The 22647-nt window shown below is 40.7% G+C and overlaps 1 protein-coding gene across 1 annotated transcript; it reads right to left on the bottom strand.

Moving 5' to 3' along the window:
- Positions 1-4798: 4798 nt before the first annotated feature.
- Positions 4799-18787, bottom strand: tm6sf2b (transmembrane 6 superfamily member 2b; the record flags this gene model as incomplete). Its single annotated transcript, XM_080770199.1, has 10 exons — positions 4799-5038; positions 7802-7921; positions 9848-9940; positions 10363-10464; positions 11210-11334; positions 11719-11801; positions 13389-13492; positions 13790-13887; positions 16606-16709; positions 18708-18787. The coding sequence occupies 10 exons, from the start codon at positions 18785-18787 to the stop codon at positions 4799-4801; spliced, it is 1149 nt and encodes a 382-aa protein (XP_080626325.1).
- Positions 18788-22647: the final 3860 nt, after the last annotated feature.

Here is a 22647-nt window from a genome sequence, read left to right on the forward strand (position 1 = left end):
TGGGGGATTAGCTCAAATGGTAGAGCGCTCGCTTAGCATGCGAGAGGTAGCGGGATCGATGCCCGCATCCTCCAGTTATTATTTTCTTCAAGAAGTTTATAATTGTTACGGCGGCCCTTATTTGGATATAGACGGTGACGTCACACATTCATTTACGTTTCGTACTTGAGGTCATCTCTTCATTGCGAATGCATTGAGCACTTACTATGAGACCTAGCAGATCATGTCTGTCTGTCTGTCCGTGTGTCACACTTTTGTGCCCATATATGGAGCTGCTTTGGGGACTCCTTATATGGTTATGGCTGAGTCATGGTGACATGAGTGTGATGGCGTGGTCCAACTTGTGCCCATATATGGAGCTGCTTTGGGGACTCCTTATATGGTTATGGCTGAGTTAAAAACTTAACTTAAAAATAACTTAACTTAAATATGTACGAGCTGCGTTCGCTTCCCGCGTTTGCGCGTCTTACTGGTATTCATATCGGGCTACATATTTTTGTCTCCACCCGGCCGGCCGAAGGCATGGCATGGGGACTGGGGAGATTTTGCAATTGCACCCTGTAGCCTATATTTGTATCTTCAATTGTTTTGATGAATTGAAAATGATGGACTCTGATGATGTAAACATTCTAAACAAACAAGTCTTGTGCTTTTCATGCAGGCCTATAGCAGTTTCCGTTTTTGTATTGACTTATGCTTTCTTTGAAATGTAGGGTCCATTCTATTCTGTGAAATAAAAATATCAATCAATCAAAACCCTGTCCGAGCGTCTGTCCAGATCAGTCTGTCTGTGATCAGCCAATCTGAGAACCCATCGTCAAAACATAGGAAAATCACACCCGTGTGAACTGAGTGGTGCAACTCCGTTTCCAGCGAACCTGTCATAGAGCCACCATGAGGGCCATTTTTGGCTAAACACATTTTCTGCTCCTACAGATTTTGTCCAAAAATCACGCAAATCGGTACACAGCATCTCTTCTTCTCTTATAGTCATCAATACGAATCTGTCTGATTTTCCATATTCCATCCTGATGGCTAAGATTGACTTCCAAAGTTGTCATGATCATGAACGCAGCTTGCAATTTCCATGTAATGTTTCACGCGACACATTCCCACTATAGGCAGAGGGGAAAATCACACCCATGTGGTGAAATGAGGGGCGCTCTTGTCATCGATTCGTACATCAATTTATTTATGTTAGTGGACATTTGACATTGCTACATAAGGTATACATAAGGTGGTACCTTATTGGCCAAGTGCTTCCACCAACATGTGATTGGTTAGACGATTTACTCATTTACATATGACGTACGTTTTCCCTTCAATGTCAATGGCGTTTAATGTTTTGATGTTTAATTTACATAATATTTAGCGGAATTCTGACGTCATTTCTTCGTTCATTGTCAATGGCAAATATTGAGACGGGCGGGGACATTTATAGAAGGGGCTAGCGCCCCTTAAAAATCACACCTGTGACCTGTGTGAAGTGAGGGGTGCTCTTACCATCATACATCATCATCTCATTCCGGCCAGTCACAATTTCCGTCCTCACTTTTCCTTCTTCACTTTTCTGTCCTCACTTTTTATCCTCAATACACGTTGCTCAGCCAATCAAATCATAGCTATGGGGTGCTCCAATCAAATCATAGCTATGGGGTGCTGCAGCCAATCAAATCATCGCTATGGTGTAGGCTAAGATAAGTCAGCCATGGTAGAGCATAACAGGCGGATTTGTGTTTAACTGCGCCGATCTGTGTGAAACTTGCACACAGACTCCCTAGAGGCAAAAGAAAAACATCTCCTTTTTATAGCGCCACCAGGAGGTTGACTTTTGCCAAACACATTTTTTTAATATTACTCCTACAGATTTGTTCACAAATCACGCAGTAACTCTATAGCATAGACTGCTCTATAGTCATCATCATCATCATCATCATATCCAGAAGTAATGCGGGAACGCCTACTGTGTGGCAAAAAAACCTTCTGGCCTTATGACAGCCCATACATCCAAACAGAAAAGTCCTATCTGATTGATTGGACTGAAATCACGACGAAGTGACCTGATTGTCGTTTTATTTTTGTAGTCTTTATATAGCGCCACGCTTCCAGTGCACCTTCGTTGGGGGATTAGCTCAAATGGTAGAGCGCTCGCTTAGCATGCGAGAGGTAGCAGGATCGATGCCTGTATCCTCCAGTTATTATTTTCTTCAAGAAGTTTATAATTGTTACGGCGGCCCTTATTTGGATATAGACAGTGACGTCACACATGAATAGAGTTTACGTTTCGTATGAGAAAGTCGCCCCCCCCCTGATTGTCTTACTTTTGTAGTCTTTATATAGCGCCACGCTGCCAGTGCACCTTCGTTGGGGGATTAGCTCAAATGGTAGAGCGCTCGCTTAGCATGCGAGAGGTAGCGGGATCGATGCCTGTATCCTCCAGTTATTATTTTCTTCAAGAAGTTTATAATTGTTACAGCGGCCCTTATTTGGATATAGACAGTGATGTCAAACATGAATAGAGTTTACGTTTCGTATGAGAAAGTCCCCCCCCCCAAGCTATTATCATCATCGTGTTGATGATTGCATTAATCAACGTTAAACTAACTTTGCCAGACGATTTGCCAATCAGCCTACTTTATGCATGCGCATACCCTCTATTCCATACCCGACATAGGCTATTTGTTTGGTGAAAGATCACAGTTCAGAGAAATGGTGTGTTAATATTGTTAATTGTTAACACCTGCACCTCCATTACACAATGTCACGCACCCCCTAGACTCGAGGCAGCTTGCGTACCGGTACCCCAGTTTGAGACTCCAACTCCCTGCTCTAGACTTATTAAACTGGACCTGAGTTGGTTCGTGAGCCACATTAGATTGTGAGCCTGTATATCTGCTATTTTTGGCTAACGTTCCCCTCAGAATAATGGATGCTGGGTCAGCTTCAGCTCTCCAGGGCTGACTGACAGCATAGCTGAGCAGACAGCTGCATGCAGGATCCCTTGTGAATTCCTTCATGGAATTACAGAGCTGTTTGGAAAGGGCAGATTTGATTTAGAGATTTATTCACACACACAATGCATTTCTAGCATGTGCAAGCTAGGCCAATGCCACACTTCAGCATGAAAGAACCTGTCTGTCTCTGTGTCTCAGTCACTCTCTCTCGCTCTATTCTCTTTTTGATGGAATCACGCTAAAAAGGCTTAAGACAGTTTCTAAAGCATATTATCAGCCTATAGTGCATGTGCATTTATGCAAATAACAGCATCCAATTCCAAACCATCATGCTGACAACAGTTTCAACATTTGCCAACCCCCTTTCATGATGATATATTATTTGTTTATTTGATTCATGCTGAGATGCAAGAAACCCCACATCCCTACAAGCATTTGTCTGTCTAAAACAACATTAAGCTTTGTATTTTGCCTTTGTGTCCAATTATTTGTTAAAACGAGAAGAAAAAAAGGCACTATCCATCCCAAAAATGTGTTTTGTGTATTTTTGTGAGAGAAAGTTCAACACAGATCTACTAAGTAAGTGATGCATAGCAGCATCACTGAGTAAAAAATCACACCCGTGTGAAGTGAGTGGCGCTAATATATTAAAGTCTAACTCATGTTGATTAGGTGATGTAATGGTGATGTAAAACAAACGGTGCAAACACAAACATTAAACGCCCTTAAGAATAAAGAGACATTATGACATAATTTTTCCCTTCATTGTCAATGGCGTTTACAAAACAAACATTGAACTAAAGACAAACATTAAACCTGTGTATAGGAGGGGCTGGCGCCCCTCAAACAAAGAAACAGAAATCAGAAACAGTTGTTCCTTATCTGCAGATTTAAATGGGAAATGAACCCACATCTAGACTGCAGCTTGTCCAGAACGCTGCAGATACTGTAGACTCCTGACTGGGACCAGAAGGTGGGAGCACATTACTCCCGCCCTGGCCTCCCTCCACTGGCTCCCAGTGAAATTTAGAATCAATTTCACCACCCTACATCTGTGAGCTGCTTCCTCCCCACAATCCTAAGCCACTTCAACTGATCAGGGGCTCCTCAAGGTTCCACGCACCAAGCTAAAGTCAAAAGGTGACCATTTACCCCTAACTATTAGGTCTGCTCCCTCATTGGACACTTTTAAAAGCAGACTGAAAACACACCTATTCTCCCAGGCCTTTTAAATCCTTACCTGGAAATTGGTTGGACTCTTTATTTTAAACTTTTTTATCTGATGCCTTAATTGTTATTGTAGGCCTATTTGATGCCTTTATTTAACTTGCTGCCCCTCTTCTGGTGTTTTTGAGTGGTGCAACCACTCCTATACAGAGCTTTGTGTGTCCCTGTGTCCCTGGCTATGTCTGTCCCTGGCTGTGTCCGAGCACGAAAATAGCATTTGGTTGGTTTTCATCACCAAGTGTCACTGTTGTGCAGCCTAATACACACACACATTAACTGTATATATGATGATTTTGGGTGTGACAGTACAGTACAGTGACGTACAGCACAGTACAGTAGAGGGACCCCCACACGGTAATTCTGTCATTTCATTTCTCAACCGTTTCGCCGGAACTGGGCCGGCACACTGGTCTCACTCCTGTGGGTCTGGAAGTTCCAGGGAAGAAATTCTGGTATACAAGCCCACAATACACGCTTTCAGCAAATAGTTGGAACTTGGAGACCAACATTTCAATGACAACAAAAACCCATAGCTGTTGAGCAAAAATAATAGTATATTTTAACATTTCAATTTTCAAACAACTAATTTGAAACAGCGTCAATGCATGAAATAATAATTATTTGTTCTTCGTGATTAAGGTGTCTTTCTCCTCGCTGTTTGGCAGACCTGTCTGCCCAGGGAAGTAAGCAACCTTCAGGAAGAAGTAGGGATCACTTTGAACTCGCAGAGCTAACAAGCTGGGGATAACTGCATAGATTAGGTTAGCTGCCATCACACACCAAAAGGCATCATCTGGAATACGGAATGGAGCTGTAGTATGAGAATGGAGTGATCCTCCAATATGGGCCCACTGACACTGGAGAGAGAGAGAGAGAGAGAGAGAGAGAGAGAGAGATATGAGGCTGGTTCATAACAGCAGAACTCAAGGGGTGTTTTGTTTTCTAGTTTTTTCACAAAGAGAAATACAGAAAAATGTGAGATACAGCTTTTGATGTCTCACATTTCTCCAGTGAGTAATAAAAAACAAAGCATGAAAAAGGCATCTATATTTTACTTGTTAGAGAATCTAGTAAAAATGAGGGAGAGCAGACTTTTAAACCCAGAGCTGTAATAACTAATGTCATATTGTAACTGGCATCACTAACTTGCAGTCTGCTGTTTGGTCATGTTCTGTATTCGCGCAAATGTTAGCTCATTTGTTGGCTTTACTTTTCATATCCTCCCCCAGAAGAATACATACTTTGAGCCATTCTTCTGCAGTCATTATATAAAGTCTAAAGTTAGCGGTATACAGTACAGGGCACAGAGCAGCTGGCTGTTCACCGGAGTCTTTTGATTAACCAAGCATAAATCGTAAGGCTGAACACTGCAGCCTGTATATTCAGCTTTGATCATGGGTGTCCTGTTCTCTCCATTTCTTACACCAGATCAATACTTCAGAGAGAGGAAAGGCCACCTGTCTGTTTGATATAAGCAATACAGTAAGACAGACAAAGTAGTATACGGACAACGCTATAACTTCCAAATGATCTGTAGGGAAAGGGTTGTTGAAGCTGTCGGTTTTGGATTACGGTGATGTAATCTATAGAAATGCTGCCTTTACCACTCTTTTACCCCTAGATACAGTTCTCACTCAGCACTTACTTTACAAGTAAGCCGCGCGAACGCGGCTCGTGAATTGCAATAACAACAATTCGAATAAATTACGTGTAATTGTAATTTAAGTGTTTTTTAAGTTACTTTTTTTGAAGTAATTTTTTTAGTGTGTGTATGTGTGCGTGCATGTGTTTTTGTTTTTTTAAAGTTTTTTCTTAGTTAAGTTACGTTTTGTGTGTGCGTGTGCGTGTGTGTGTGTGTGTGTGTGTGTGTGTGTGTGTGTGTGTGTGTGTGTGTGTGTGTGTGTGTGTGTGTGTGTGTGTGTGTGTGTGTGTGTGTGTGTGTGTGTGTGTGTGTGTGTGTGTGCGTGGGTGTGTTTTTTGTGTTATACAGCTGCACCCTCTGGTGGCGGGCGGGTGGTGTTACAGCGTGACACAGACACAGACAGACATGTTCTGCTAGGTCTCATAGTTAATGCTCATTGCATTTGCAATCACTGCGTTCGCAATCACTGGTGAAAGCTACAGCACTCACCAGGTTGGTCTTCCCTCTCTAAGACGAGATTTAGGCTAGGATCTGGGAAGTTACCACCCTACATCACATTGCTGCTAGACTGGAAAATAATTACTCGTCAGATCCGTTCAAGTGAATGCAGGCTTGCACTAGAGGTCCCATCTGCAGTCTGAACTGGGAAAATTTGCTTTCTGCTTCGATGCCCCTACTTCATGGAACACTACTCTAGTGTTTGTTGTAGAGTCTACAACAAACACTAAAATATCCTATGGACAATTTATTATTTCACTGCTTGTGTGTTATATCTTTATGCCTTACTCGTAGATTTGTTTTTGTGTTTCATATCTGTCTTAATTTTTGAGGGTGAACCGCAATGCTTTTTCCAGAATAAAGGTTTGAATTCGATCAATTATAGTCATCATTGGCTCCAGGAACTGGATTAGGAAAAGGAGACAGTTGTTAATGTATCAATACTTACATCCGAGTCAGTGAGAACAACTGATGGAGATGCAGATATAGGCTCTGCACAGCAGCCATATTGGAAAGAAATTGAGCCTCTTTCTTCCTTGTTTCCGTCTTACCAATTATACTAACTAGCCCTTACCCGTTGTGAGATATTTGCCCCATCTTGTGGCCGCGGGGGGTACTGCGCCCAGGCGCATTGCCCATGGGATCGTGTGGTGATGTAAAAACAATATTTGTACAGTAAATATGACAGTTCCGTCGGTAAAATGTAGCCTAGCCGGATTCTGGGAGCGTGCAGATTTCTTTTGGCATGGAGAGATGTGTGCTAATAGTGTGGCTCGGTCGGAGATAGACCACGGATAAACGGCTGTAAACGGCTGTTTTTATTCACTAATAAATTCATTAATAATCATTAATGTGTCCCCGTTAAGACCTCCATATTCATATGGTCAATGCCTGTGTGAAGTGGGAGTGATTGGTGCAGGCAATGATGAGATAACGCGCTGTCAGTGACATTCAGACAGACATTCAGACATTCGCTGAATTATAGTATGATGATTAAGCCTCTGCTCCATTCTGGTCAAACAGATATGCTAAATTATTAATCTCATTACATAAGGCTAAACTTGTGTAATGTATATGTATTTGCATGTTATGCATTTTCTCAGAGCTTCACTGTACAGATAATCTACTGTTAGACAGATATTAGGTTATTAGCTTGCTTATGATTCTTGATGACAATTCCTATGTACTTGATGTATTGCCTTGTGTTGTTCTTGCTTACTGTAAATTGCTCTGGATTAAGAGCGACTGCTAAATGCCTAAATGGTAAATTGTAAACAGAGTATGGGTGCTGATATTGTGCATGTTGGCTCACTGGAAACACTGCTACAAAGTGTGGTCCAGGTACCCTCTGCCCTCATGGTTCCTTGAGGGGGTTCCAAATGGCCCCATTACAGGTGTGTATTAAACACATTTACTGTAAACTAAAATGTTGTGTCCTGATCCTTTTTCATCCATTATCTCTTTTTCCTAAAGTTCATACCTGGGTCACGGCTCCAGCGAAGAAAAGGGTCCAGTCTGACATCCATGTGCATCGAGGCTTGAGGAGACCATAAACAAATGCACCCAACATGGGAAGACCATAGAAGAAAAGGTGCAGCATCTAAAAGAACAGGATTGACATCATGAAGAGATGGTTTGTATTAATCAAATATTTCCATATTACACTTGCTCTAACATCAGTCAGCCACAGTATCTCCTGTACTTTTACTAAGGGCTACTTCTAGTCAGATATAGGACATGTTGTGTGCCTTCAGCCATCAACATCTGCCATCATCTACCTGCTCCACAGATGCTACAACTACACACAATGTAGAGACAGTGTAGCACTGCGGTAGTCCTGTTCTTTTACTTTTTCAGTACCTCCAACACCAACCAACCTGCTGCTGGCCTGCATTACAGACTAGAGACTACTACACTACACCAGCAGGTCACAAAACGTCAGGACTGCAGGCCAGCCTGTCAGATGTGCTGTATGCAACAATAGTGTTGGTGTACCCTAAGGAACTGTGCTGTCGCCTTTACTGTTCACCGGCATCTAAGAATTGGACAATGTTGGGCATGACTGTCATCAGCTCAAATGAGCGTATGATCTGCCCATATTATATGGACTGGACATGCCCGATGACCACACACAGAGAGAGGGAGAGAGAGTGTTACATTCTAATTTGTATGTAACTATATTAGCCTATAGCCTATGTCACAGCTGAGTTATTCAAATTCCCATCCAGAGGTGGTTGCTTTTGGCATTTCAAAAGCAGGTTGGGTGAGCAGCCTGTGATGTCGTGAGTTTGACTATGAGGAGAACTGATGCTGATGAGTTTTACCTGGGGGATCATATGGTTCAGAGTCATTCATAGATTGACAGAGACACGCAGGAACGCGGTCATGCACGGAGAGGCACAGCAGTGCTTAGTGCCTTTGGGACGTAAGGATTATTGGACCCAGTTGTGGAATAAGGAATACGTGCTGTGCAATGACATTATTATTGAACCCGGCCATGTTCCTTTTTAGTTTGTTTTAGGCGCTTTAAGTGATTTTTGAGTGTCGCAACCACTCCTATAGACAGCTATTTGTCCCTGGGTCTGTCCCTGGCTGGGTGGCTGGGTCTGACCGAGCACGAAAATAGCGTTATAGCGTTTGTTCACCACCAAGTGTCACTGTTGCACAGCCTAACACACACACACACACACACACACACACACACACACACACACACACACACACACACAGGCCAGGGATGAGGGCTTGTACAGTACGTACAGCACAAGTACATTACACTGATTACAGCACCACTCACTTCAGACAGGTCTGATTTTTTTGTACAAAATGTCTAAAAAGTGCATAGACATCCTCAACCCTGATTTGCTTCTTCATCACTGCATGTTTGATCATCACTGTAATGCACAAATGTTTTGTCCACTTTTGGAGTTACATCATGGCAAGGTAACTACACAACCCAAACCTCTGCAAAAGTGGTCTTACCATTTAAGATTCTTATTCTTATTCTCAACCTAACCTCGCGTCACCAGGCTACCCTGGCCTCAACCACGTTCTCTCCTGTCTCTTTATCTATCTCCCATATTACTCACAGCCCCACATTCAAAAGATTCACTACAAACATTTGCACACTAAACACGAACAGCAAGTTATGCATAAGGGTCATTACTGGCTTGGACTTCAATTTAAATATTTGGTGCATGAAAGCCTTTCTTGCTGCCATATAATGGCTCCAAATTATGTCTTTTCATCCTAGGCTTGTAGTCCAGAAGAATTCTAATGAGCTGCGTTGAACCCAGCTTGTGTCAGTCTTGTGGGAGTGTTCCAGTGCTGCAAGTCAATCATCACGTCACGGCATGTGGTTTATCGTCATCAGTGATGAAAAGGGTTAGTCTTGCAAAACAGACGTCCTCCTTTCACATTTTGCACGCACACATGCACACACGCACGCCCAAATTGTAATTCGGAAATTGAAAGTGTGATACAGTAAAAAGAGAGATTTACAGATAGAGAGAGAAGAAAACCCCACCATAACTCTGGGGAAGCCCACAGGATCCTGCAGGTAGGGTTCATATTGCTTCAGGTACATGGAACAGGCCTCTAGAGGGGAGTCAAGAGCCACCTGCATACATGCACATATGGATGTTTTGGAATTAAGATTTTTCTTTTTTTACATGATTGAATGCCCAACAAATCATAGTAATGACAAAAAATACTTAATCATCTACACATCATTGCACAATCCTTTAAATACTACTACTGTCTACTACTACTACTACTACTACTAATAATAATAATAATAATAATAATAATAGTAATAGTACAAAAAAACACATAATGCGTGTGGCTCAATTAATTGGCCATAGAATGTTGATCTTAATCTTTAAACGACTCCATGGATAAACCTGCAGCAAATACTAATACAGCTCAAATTAACTATACCCACAGTATGTATTACACATAGATGAATATCTGTCTACAATTAAATGGTCCAGGCATGAATTCATTTTACTGACACGTATTGATTCTGTCGGTCTCACTCACCAAACCCCTGAGAATGGTGAAAGCCATGGCACCTATCAATAGCACTACCAGTGCTAGATCCATGGGCCTCCAGATTAGTTTCATGCACTGTGCTTGCTGGGCCTGAAGGGAGACGCCAACATAAGGTCAAACTCCAACATTGTGCTTGTTTCATTATATATCTTAAGATATATAGGCAGATGATGAAGATGGAGGGAGTTTGGAATAAGTCGATTTGGCTTGTGGGTATTTAAACTTGAGGTTAAATATGCTCTAGTCTAGCTACACACAAGGTTCAAGGTTGTTAAATCTTGTATGCATGCAGGCATTGTACATCTAGTAAAACATATTTTTTGTTCGACTTCTCTGACATTGTAGCAGCATTAAACTAAAATAGAAAAAGAAAGCAATGTCTGTATATTGCAGTATATATGGAGTCAATGGCTCCGGTAAAATTTACATGTTACTGCATTGCTTATTTGTTGCCTCAAATGTTTTCAAAAACATTCTTTAGTTTACTAACATTTAGCTGTAAAATTACATTGTGTATTTGTTTACGTGGCTACCATGAACAAAGAAAGCACTGCATGCGGATTGTTGTCTCCGCCATCTGTTGTCTGTTATTGACTGCTGAATTCAGTGATTGACCAAAATCATAATCAGGCATTCAACCAAGCCTTGTAATAACAAAATGTGTATTCACTGTGCACAAGGTTATCAACATGTTTAACAACATGATATCAGCATCTGATTGTTGATAATTGTGAGCTTGCTAAATGTACCTGTGCCAGTGACCTTGGCACACATTCTTAAGCTAGCAATTTTCTTTACATCTAATTTCGTTCCACTGATGATATCCTTTACACACATTGTATCCACCAGTAAGTTGTTTTTCCTGGGACCGTGTAAAAATCAGGATGGCGCCCAAAACAGGCATCAACAGGAAGAGAAAGTTGATCCAGAATGCTGGACGGATTTCTGACCCGTATTTACCTGCCAGAAATAACACACACACACACACACACACACACACACACACACACACACACACACACACACACACACACATTAATTTGTTTCCTGTTAAGTCTCTGGAGAAAATGCTTGTGTCTAAAATAACAAAATAAAGAGAGAGACACTTTGCCGATGGGCAAGTTTGATCTTCTGACACTTGCACATTACATGCAGCTTGAAACAACAGAAGCTGTAGTCTGTTTTCAACTTCATGTTCTGGGGTTGCAATGCCAAGCAGGGCTATATGTCTGTAGGCCTATTGTGTTTCCAAGCTGACAGTGATGTTACAAGGCGGTGCAGATGTTCTGTTGATTAAAGCCTTCACCCTGGGATTGTTGGTGGGGAATATAAAATGAGGCTCACCTGCGACGATCCCAGCAATAAAGACACTCATGTTGGCACACAAAGAGCCAGCCCAGAACAAGCCAAGGGTACGATAGGACTTTCTATGGAGTAAAACAGATGGACGTACATGATGACTTTTCTTTTAGATACAACACACTAACAGCTTTTATTCTGAATACAGTAATAATAATCATTTGCAGTTTATACCGTAATTCTCCAGCCCATGCTTCACAGACAACACATGGCACAAACGTGGTGCTCAAGGACTTAATGTGCATACAATCTGTATGGGATCAAAGGATAACTTCCTGAGAGATGAGGCCTACTGTTTGTTCTCCCTCTGGGAAAGGGTTGAGGGTGATTTAAACAAGATCTTATTTCCATCACAGTATCAGCCCTCAGGCATTTCTCTCTCTGAACTTAACAAACTGATGTCAGTTTTTGCGACTAGCTACAGTAGCTAGGGAAATATGTACTGTATTTATTTTCCCTTTTCCTTCTCATCACAGCTGAGTATATATTGTCTGGGATGAAGGAAACTGACAAATCCTTCCACAAAAAGTCTTTGTTCACTTCACTGCATATTCTGTTATAGTCAAATAGCATAAACAATGTGAAAGAAGTGGATACTTATGCATTATTTGATAGGATTTGCCTGCTCGAATCAACACCTGAGAAAACCAACCCTGGAGGCCTGGAATTGTGAAGTCTCCTGTTTACTTTGTTTTACTTGTTGTTTCATATAACATCACCATTGTTGTGGTCTAAAAACAGCCATAAATGTGCTGACCTGACCTCATCACATTTGTGCTGCCCTCATCACATTTGTCATGACATCTATGACCGTTTTTAGCCCAAGGAGTGTTTTGTTGTGCAAAACTAATGCTTGGAATGGATTCAGAATCATGAAAACCCCCTAGTTTGAGCATTTAAAGTATGAGGTATAAAGTACAGCAGCCTTGTGTTCATAAAACAGAAAGATTGGGTATTGGGTAAGACTGATGTTATGTATCTTTCAGGACCTTTCACTGCTTCATCTCAACCAGTCCATGGCTCTGGTCTCGGACCCCGCGGTGGATTTTTTGACATTCCGTTTTGTTTTGGAATGTTGCCACTACTGTTGGAGCAGCCATAAACTAAACCGGTTCATCTCGATGTTCTGGGCATCTTTGTAATGTTAGTGTTAGTAAAAAGCAGGTAATAGAGTAACGTTTGAGGCGCACTAACATCAGTCACTCTACCGTTCACTGTAGTAGAAGAGGTGCGCCTGGTGAGGGTTTAAACCCCGCAGCTATGTCGAGACCATGAGACCCGTTTCTGAATTTGTCTATAGGCCAGGGGTAGGCAACCTGCTGCTCCAGAATGTGGCTCTTTTAGGCCCCCTAGCTCCCATGACTCCCTAACCTGACTCCGCCAGATTGCGGCAGTATTGAGTTCACAAGTTCCCTGGAGGAGGAACTCACTACTGCCACCATCTGGTGGAGTCAGTTTAATGACTCCCAGTTGCTTGGGCAAATAAGTATGTAAAGGAATGGGGGGTTTTCTGATATGCAGTTCTGCCCATGCAAGTCTGTGTCAGTTCTGATCCTGTGTCGGTTCTGGTCCTACATTGAATTTCTATGTCACCAAACGTATTGGAAGTCGGAGGTCTCCGATACATCTGAGACTGCAGAATGAGTGGCACTCACCTGTCTGATATCTTACTGATCATCATCAGGTACATGGTGAAATGGACTATTCCATCCCAGTAACACATCATGATGGCATAGGATGTGCCCAGATAGGGTTCTCCCTAAAACATTGACATACATTGTTCAGACTGTAGTTACAAACCTGAGGTTAAATATTTGTAATATAATGTGTTTTGTTTTACTTTGAGCACCATACGCTATTGGGGTTGCCTAGCTAAAACCCAATTTTCTGGCCTAAATTCCCAATAAGCTCTAAACAAAGTAAACATCAGATGGTTAATGGAAGAATAAAATAGATAACGCTATTTCTATGATTGTTGCAATGGGCTATTGTAAGTCCAGGAAAAACATACTCGTTTGGATCAATATATTGTAAGTGTAGCTTTGACGAAACTCACCGTTTTCCGGTAGAATTCCATGAACCCGGAAATAATGCCATCATACTCCAAAGCACTCACCAAGTCAATGATACATGTAAACGAGAACTCTGCAAACACTGGAAAGAAAGATAGACATCAGAAATAAATATTGTTTTTAAATCACTAACAAAACAGGATTAATGTCTTTCAGTATCCTTGGGTGTAAAATATTGTAAAATATTGTACATCACATCTCAATATTGTACATCACATCTCATCTGTAAGCTGTGTTAAAGCAGCTTACAGATGGTTTGAACAAAATATATTTCAGAGTGTGATGATTTTAGATAATTTCTCTTTAATTTAAGGTCTCAATCTGCTTTGTCTGCCTTAACAATAAAGAATTACATCTGTCCAATGAGCTTACTGCGATATTGCTCTCTCAAGGCCTTGATATACTTTGTTGTGTGTGGTGTCACGCACAACAAATAGCAGCTCTACAAGCTGGATGAGCTTTTAGATCAACATTTCTGGTGTGCAACACTGACTCAGAAATATAAATCACCCTTCACCTCACCTCCCTCTCAACCTCATCGTCTTATTTGCTTGCTCTACTAACTAAATACTGTTTAGTTTAAAACATTTCCCTCTAACAAAGCGGCTTCAAGGGCTAGTGTCGGGAGATAATGATGTCTTCTCTAGCAGTGAGGTGGGTTGGAGGAGAATAGACTTTTCCGCAGGTTCAGTGCCCAGCTGAGCTAGAATTTCACATCCCTGTACCATAGCTTTATAGTTCACAAAGGTGTGGAAATTGCAAAGACTGCTACAGTGTAGGTAGAACAGGGTGGATCTGCTGATAGCCAAGACTAAACCCAGACAACAGCTGGTAATATGCTAGTATGTACTGTTCTCATTTCTCAACCATTACATTCCCTGAGAGCTTTTGTGCTGGCAACACAGTACAGCAGGAAAAGGCCTTGGATGATGTCTACACAAGTATGCTACAAATGGCACATGTAAAATGGGCAGACCACATCACTGTAATGCTTGCGTTTTTGTCCTTGAGTCTAATTTTATTAATAGAATATATCTAACAGCATCTCTTTTAATATTTATTGGTACACAAAGTGAAACCTTATAATGCGTATTCTGCTGGAGAACCAGACAGTCAGACAATTTACTTCCATAGTTTGAAATGTGTCTTACACATATACAATATGAGAAATGGGTTTAATAATGTAGGAAAGGCTGTAAAAGTCTGATCTGTGGTCTGAACATGGCAGGATAGTGTCACATTATAGTATCGCGCTGGTCACTGTCTGTCCTATTTATCTGGACTAACAATGGAGACAGGAGGGGAATTATGGTTCTGTACATGTTCATACAGAAAAGCCAGACAAATCGCTGACCTCATCCCTCTGGTTCTCCAGTCTATAACATCACTGTCATGGCCTCAGGCACCAGTTTTTGGTCCATTGGCATAGCCACTGGCATTGGCCACACGTCTGCATGTTTGCAAGGGTGCCCTTGGCTAGAAATGGAGATAATAGTTTGACAAGTAGTCATACATGTACGTACGATATGTCAAGGCATGGTATGGATGAATCATTGTTCCCATTATAAGAGGTGTGCATGCATAGTGTTCCAAGTGTGTGAACTTTATTCTTTTACTATGCAAAAGAGAGCATAGGATGACATTAAAATATTTTATGTCATCAAAATGGGAATATTTGTAGGTGTGCCACTACACTCTGTCCAGTCCATCATCCTTAGACACTAACATTCAATTAATTAAAAAATCACACTTGTACATCATCGTACATCATCATACATCATATACCGTGCCCAGCCAATCAAATCATCACATTCCGTGCTACAAATACATTCTGTGCTACAAACACACCTACACAGAAAGTTGTGTAGGTGTGCCCTGGATGGCGTTTACGCACAAATGGCAAACGACACTCAGAAACTCAAGCAAATCGGTACACATTCTCTCTGGAGTCATGTGACCAAGAAGTTTCAATCCGTTTCTTTCCGTGGATTACTTGAATCATGCAACTGCCCATATAGATCCGTCCCACCCATTTCTGCCTAACAAGATTTTCCATAATTTAGCGTTTTCTTCTAAACACACTTTCTGCTATTACTGCGCCTACAGATTTGGTCAGAAACTCACGCAAGTCAGTACACATTCTCTCTGGGCTCATGATCAAGATGTAGATCTAGTATACAATACATACATACAATTCTAGTATACAATACATCACAGCTCTTGTGCACTATTACAATAAGTGTTGTACAGTTATCAGGAGTTCACATGGCTTAGGCACACTGTGCCAAATATGTAGACTCTCAGAAACTCACTGGTGGTGGTGGCGGTGATGTAAGAGGAAACTTAACCACTTTAACCCCTACTTGGTTGATTGGAGTCCCTCTGGGCTCTATACTAGTAACTTCTCTGTTTTCACTCAACTTTAAATATCTTCTCTGAAAGTAGCTACAAGTTCAGAACACGTTCTGTTGTGAGCTTGTAGATCTGCACATTTATTTTAAAGGTTTTCCCCATAATACAGATCTGGTGTTTACTTAAGTGGTTATGTTGAGAGGGTGGAGCAAATTTCAGAAATATGCCACAGAAATACCAGTCTGGGTTTAGCTTCTCTCTGAGCCTGATCAGTGTAAGCCTCTTTCTACTACGTGATGAATAGACAATGAAAACTATTCATGCTCTCGTTCCAACACGACGAGTAAGAGAAAGTTCTCGAAACCTTTATTTGGCACTGGAATCAGCCCAAGAACGTTGCAGAATTTAAAAATAGCCACTATAAAACTAAATCTATTGTATACAATACCAAAGAATAAAACATCCTTAGGTGGGTTTCCTCGAGTGATGATGAAGTAGAACAGAAACACCACAACCAACACAGCAATTCCAACGTGCAAGATCATATAAGGCCTGCATGGGAAGGAGAGAGAACAAAATGTTATCTATGTGTAATAGCACTTTATCCACAGACATTCACCAGTGCTACCACTTTGAATCTGACATCCTTATTTTGATTTAAAAAATGTTAAACATTTTCTCAATGTTCAACATTTTTCAAATAATTCCAAATATTTTCAAAACTCTTCACAAATTGCAAAAATAGAGAATTTACAAACTCATAGCTTGTAGATAAGATATTCCAGTTTTCTTTTTTAAATAGGGCTTAAATGTTTTAATAAAGCATTAGCACTTGCATTTTATACTTTTTAGAGGACCCATCTCCCACTGATTTTCTGCCTCATTCTCTTTTCTAATTAGTTTCTCCCTGGGAAGTTGTGGCAGTCTCCTCTGTGGTAGTAAATTACTGAACAATGATGAATGGGAATACAGAGAGAGAGAGATAATTATGCCAACACTCCAAGTGTGTATCAGTGGGGGGAATGCAGCAGAGGTGTGAGGGAAAAGACGGTGACAGACGCCGGTCTCCAGTGACGGCTGTGAGCATGCTAGTTTTGTAAGTTTTTCTGGTCCACAGGGATCCTAGAAAGACAGTGGTCTCAAATTGGATTCATCCAACCAAGAAATCTAAGGTTGCTTTTTTTTAATACAGAGGTGAAATATTAACTTCAATATATTCCAAGGACAAATTCTCCACAATGTCAGGTGTGTCTTGTTGGTTCGAACCATATCATGTCTGCTTAATGTCCTTGTGCATATCACAGAGCTGCAGGCTTGCACTGCCCTGACAAAGCAAACAATCATACGTACGTAATATAAGCTTTAGAATTTGAGATATCTCTGCCAAAGATGCAAGTCTATGTAATATTTTAAAACGGTCAGTTAACTAACTAGCCTGAATGGAGCCTTTATCATTCTAATTGTACATGGTTATCAATACTGGCAAATAACGGAGGTAGGCTATAATTCTTTCAGAACCCCAGCAAATGGGAAAGAAATCCTTACACCAAGAACCTTCCATTACTATTGTGTTGCTCCAGATCTGTGATGAAGGCATAATCCATCATGCCAAGGTGTGGAAAGCAGCAAGCTATGGCCATGTTAGTACAACTGTGCCCTCCATGTTTATCAGTCAAAAGTACCACTGCCGTACAATGGAAAAGATTAATGTGCTCAAGGCCTCCCCATGTAAACAAAATCACTTTAGCAGAAATGTACAATCTATGCACACAAAAGCCAAGCAAATGTTGTGAGGCCAAAGGGAAGCTCCTCAGTCAATCTCCAATTCAACACCACAGTAAGATTTATGAACTCAATTCTGTTTGTTTGCAGAGCGGAAGAGCACCAGGCATAATGTAATTCAAGGCATTGTCAGGAGCAATTTATAAAACTCTTCTGTGCTGTCTATTGATTGTCAAGTCAAAAAAGTGTCAGCAACATTATAGACTAGAGGTTTGTCTACAGGGAGAACCTTACCTTTTAACTACTGCTACACACTGCCCATCAGTTGCAAGGTTTAAGACATAATTTAATTGATTACATTGAATGTACAGCATATTTTTATGATAAATGAAAGCTTTCGGATAACCCCCCCATAAACCGCATTGTATGAACTGAAACTATTCGATTCCCATGGGCTCTTTGACACACCTTTTCTCGCTACCAGGATTTACACACAGCGAAAGAAGGAATTTGTAAACGCCACATCTGCAGTTTGAACTGAGAACATTAGCTGTTTCAACATGGCCAGGGATTTATTCACATGCTGACACACGCATGTGGAAATTAATTGATATTAATACTTACATTTTGAGCTTATAGTGTCCTCAAGTGGTGGAAGAATATACGGTCTATTATGAAATGATACTATAAGAGCATCACCTGCACCAACACATTATTACATTTAATGTACACAATACGTTTCAGTTACGTTTTATCGATTTATTTTGTTCCCCTTGCATGCAGAGCTGATTTATGAAAAAGCAATAGGAACATAAAAATGTAACTTACTCTTGGAGTTCTGGATTGGTATTCATTGCATAAAGTATGCCAAGTGCAGAGAATGAAAATAAGAATACTAAGGTCTCCATTTCTTAAAAACGTTTCTTCACCCTTTCCCAGTTGAACTCCAAGCACAACTGAAAACACAATACATAATTTTATGTCCATGTGATTTGATATCAACAACAATATAACGTAGGATTTAGGACTAACAAAGCATCAAATAAAAACAACTTGATTTCATGATCATTCTCAGCACTGTAAGAGAAAATGTATAATTATATGATTTAATTTAGTGCCAAGTGCAACAATTATCTGATGGATGAAAAAGTAAAACAGAACATGCCCTTACCGTCTGGCTAGTCTTTTGGTGGTCTAATCACATATGGCAGGTCGGAGGCAGACACAGACTTAACAGGGGGGATATAAACCAAAGACAAAGAAGCTTTTTGGTGCAAGTTGTGCAATTTGTCAGAGATTTACATAAGTCGTAGCCTATTACAGTGTGTTCCAGTTCATGAAGAATCTCACTTTAAAGTCACATTCTTCTATTTGGCAATGTGTGTGGCTAAGTATAGGATTACAACACTGGATGGTTACAAAAACAGGTATTATTGCATGTTCTATTTTCAGTCAATGGATTTACACACAATATGCAGGGAAATAATCGCAATATTTAATTAATTCAGTACTCATTCAGTACTATGGGACTTGTTCCCTCAGCCCTATGTTCCCTCAGGTTAGGGTTATAGGCTTGGTTTAGGATTAGTGTATACTATACAGTTCTATGTTCCCTCAAAACTAACACTATAATATACACTGTATATTGTTAGTTTTGAGGGAACATAGAACTGATAGGGCTATAATATAACATGAGTAGGCCTATTATTATGCATGATTAATTTTTTATTTTAAATAGGCTACAGATAGGCCTACAGATCTATAAGCTCACAGCAACACATTGCATTGTTTTTTAGCTGGTGGTTTGGCTAATTTCACCATTGAAAACACTAGAAAAAGTGCCCCTCGGGGCACAGGTCTCCAGTCTCCACCAGGGCAGGTCAGGTTGTGGCCTCCTGGTGGCGCTATAATAGGCCAATGTGAAAAGGGTGCCATTTGTTCTTATGCCTTTGATGGCAATTGGATGATTTGAAGCATTTTGTTCCAAAAATTTGTTTTGCAAAAATCCACCTGTTGGTGGCGCTATAACAGGCCAATGTGAAAGCCTATAGGAAAGTGCGTGAAAGATTTCACGTAAAATTGCACACTGCGTTCATGATTTGAGGCTTTTTGTTCAAAACAGGCCAATCCTGCAAACTTTGAAAGCCAATGTTAGCCAATTAGGATGGAATATAAAATATCGGACAGATCCGTCTTGAACACATGACTATAAGTTTGCGGGATATTTGGACAGAATATGAAGGATTAATATTTAAAAAAAAGTTTTTCAAAAGTTGGCCTCCTGGTGGCGCTATAACAGGCCGTTCTGGAAGATTTGGCAGAGGTTCATCTTGGCATCCAGGGAGTGTGTGCAAAATTTGGCATCGACCAGGTTAACGGTGCCGGAGATTAGCTGTACACAGACGGACACACACACACACACACACACACACACACACACATGGACGGAGTGCAAAACATACTCTCTCCCCATGCCTTCGGCCTGGTGGAGGTTTTGCCTTTAATGACTAAAATTAGCCTGGCTAATAAGCCAGACCGAATCAGCCGTTGGCAAAATAAATCACACGACAGTGTGATTTGAGTCTGGCTTATCAGCCATGCAATCCTAAAAGCCAGGTTGAACATTGTTACATTTCATCAGCTGTAGTTATGAAACAAATTGAAGCCTGTAGTGAACCTCTTCCTGTAGAGTGCGCCAAATTCAAACTTTTATACTACAGCCACACTAACACTGCTGGTGGGCTCAGTCTGGAGAGCGGCCTGCCCTACTGTACAGTTTAACAGTTAATGTCTATAACTGTTATACCCATCATGTTACAAATAATGTTACGAATCAAAATGCAAACATACATGCAAACATGTGAGACAGGTAGCATATGATATAGTTGAATTGATCCACAGATTTATCTGACTTAGCTTAATAAGAGAAGTGATTTGCACTTTTGCACCCAGATCCTGCATGATTTGTCAGCACAAGAGCACATACATGCATCTATTCCAAAGGTGTGTCCTTTTTTATACTCAACCCCATAACTGTAGAAGAACAATACAATAAATACACAGGGGGCAGACAAAGCAGTGTCCGTATATGTCTTATACATTATCAAATTATTTCATGAGCCCCACCTTGTAATTCATTATGCCCTGACACACTCTGTGCCAATACCCTGCTCCTACCACCCCCTTTGTGGGGGAAAGGGGGACTGTTATACCAGGAAAGCAGTGTCCGACTGTGTTTACTGGAAACAACTGGAGCTCTTCCAATAGTAGCTATCGCTCAATAACTCACGGATTGATGCCAAAAAGAGAACAACAACCAGGAAGAGGATAAACAGATACTGTAGACTCTACACATATCTGTCTACAGTAGACTACTTATTTAACATGAGAATCAAAATAAAAGCAAACCAAAGCTTAATTGCACAGTAAATATACATTTCTAAGTAGTCCTGGTTATTGGATAATGCAGCACATGCAGGGGTGTCATGCTATCAACATAGTTATATCAGATAGTGCTCACCCTGTCCTAAGCCATACCATACCTCCATTGAGAGTAGGGAATGTGTGGATGTAAACGTCATTGTTTAAACTAGGAAACGGCTCCAAACTCTTCATTAAAGACATAATTAAATTAGTTTGCCTATGCTGATAACTGTTTATTAGGCTAGTTATAAATCAATCCCATCTTGTGCAGGGCCATTGATATTTGTTTTTATGTAATGAATCATAGCCCATTGAGCCTGAGCATACTAATTTATGAGGACATTTTTTTATCTTGCAGTATAAACAAATTAGGCAAGTGTGAAGCTGAATATGCATAATATATGTCAGCAAATGAGCAGAAGGAACAAACTTTATTTCATTGCTTTGATTCTGGTAGACACCTGACAGAATGTTGCAGTCTGCAGGTGCATGATTTATCATCTGTGAGGTGCAAATTCTTATTAAAATTGTTATACTTAAAAATGAAGTCAGTTGGCTATAGGTTAATATAATATCTGACATCAACTTCAGCCTTCAGGACACATTCAAATGCATTTACCGATACTCAACTTTCAAACAAAATAACATTGCTGATGTGTTTGTGTTATGACTACTTCTACTTTACATAGTTAGACAAACATTTTTCTGTAGTGCAGTGTTAGGTTGGTAGTTCTGACCAAGCAATTGGTTGAAATAGGCTCTCCAGCCATGCTGGAATGAGCATAGCCGATAGCCGTGAGAACGGATTAATCGCATTAGAAATATTATTAGTTGTGCTGATTAGATAGAGTTTCATCAGAGCAGCAGCAGAATTGGCTTAGGAATGGAACAAAAACAGAACAATTCAAATATTGAATTACATTTCCCCCTGTGTAAATAGCTGAATAGGATGGGGAAGGTCTACGCTCCTATACTTTAACATCAGTTATTATGGTGGTACGGAGAGACATATTTTCTGTGGTGGGTCTTGGTATAAAAAGGTTGAAAATCACTGGTTTGTGTGGGTACAGGTGAATAGTCACTTGCATGGCATCATCATCATACCTAGACGTTTTGCAAGAACGCCTACTGAGTGGCAAAAAACTTTCTGGCCTTGACTGGTCTTAAGCATTGATCATAATAAACTATAGGGTGATGCCCGTTGGGAACGAAAGCCCCTTCGGTTATAGGCCTACCCATTGAACCCATTGTCAGAGTACAGGCCTACTCAGTGGAGTCAGTGCAGTAGCCTACATGGAGGCCAGTGGTGATGTCATAACTCATAATGATAATGAATATATTTGCA

Source organism: Protomyctophum bolini (assembly GCF_963924005.1).
Source record: "Protomyctophum bolini genome assembly, chromosome: 8".
Classification (NCBI taxonomy): Eukaryota; Metazoa; Chordata; class Actinopteri; order Myctophiformes; family Myctophidae; genus Protomyctophum; species Protomyctophum bolini.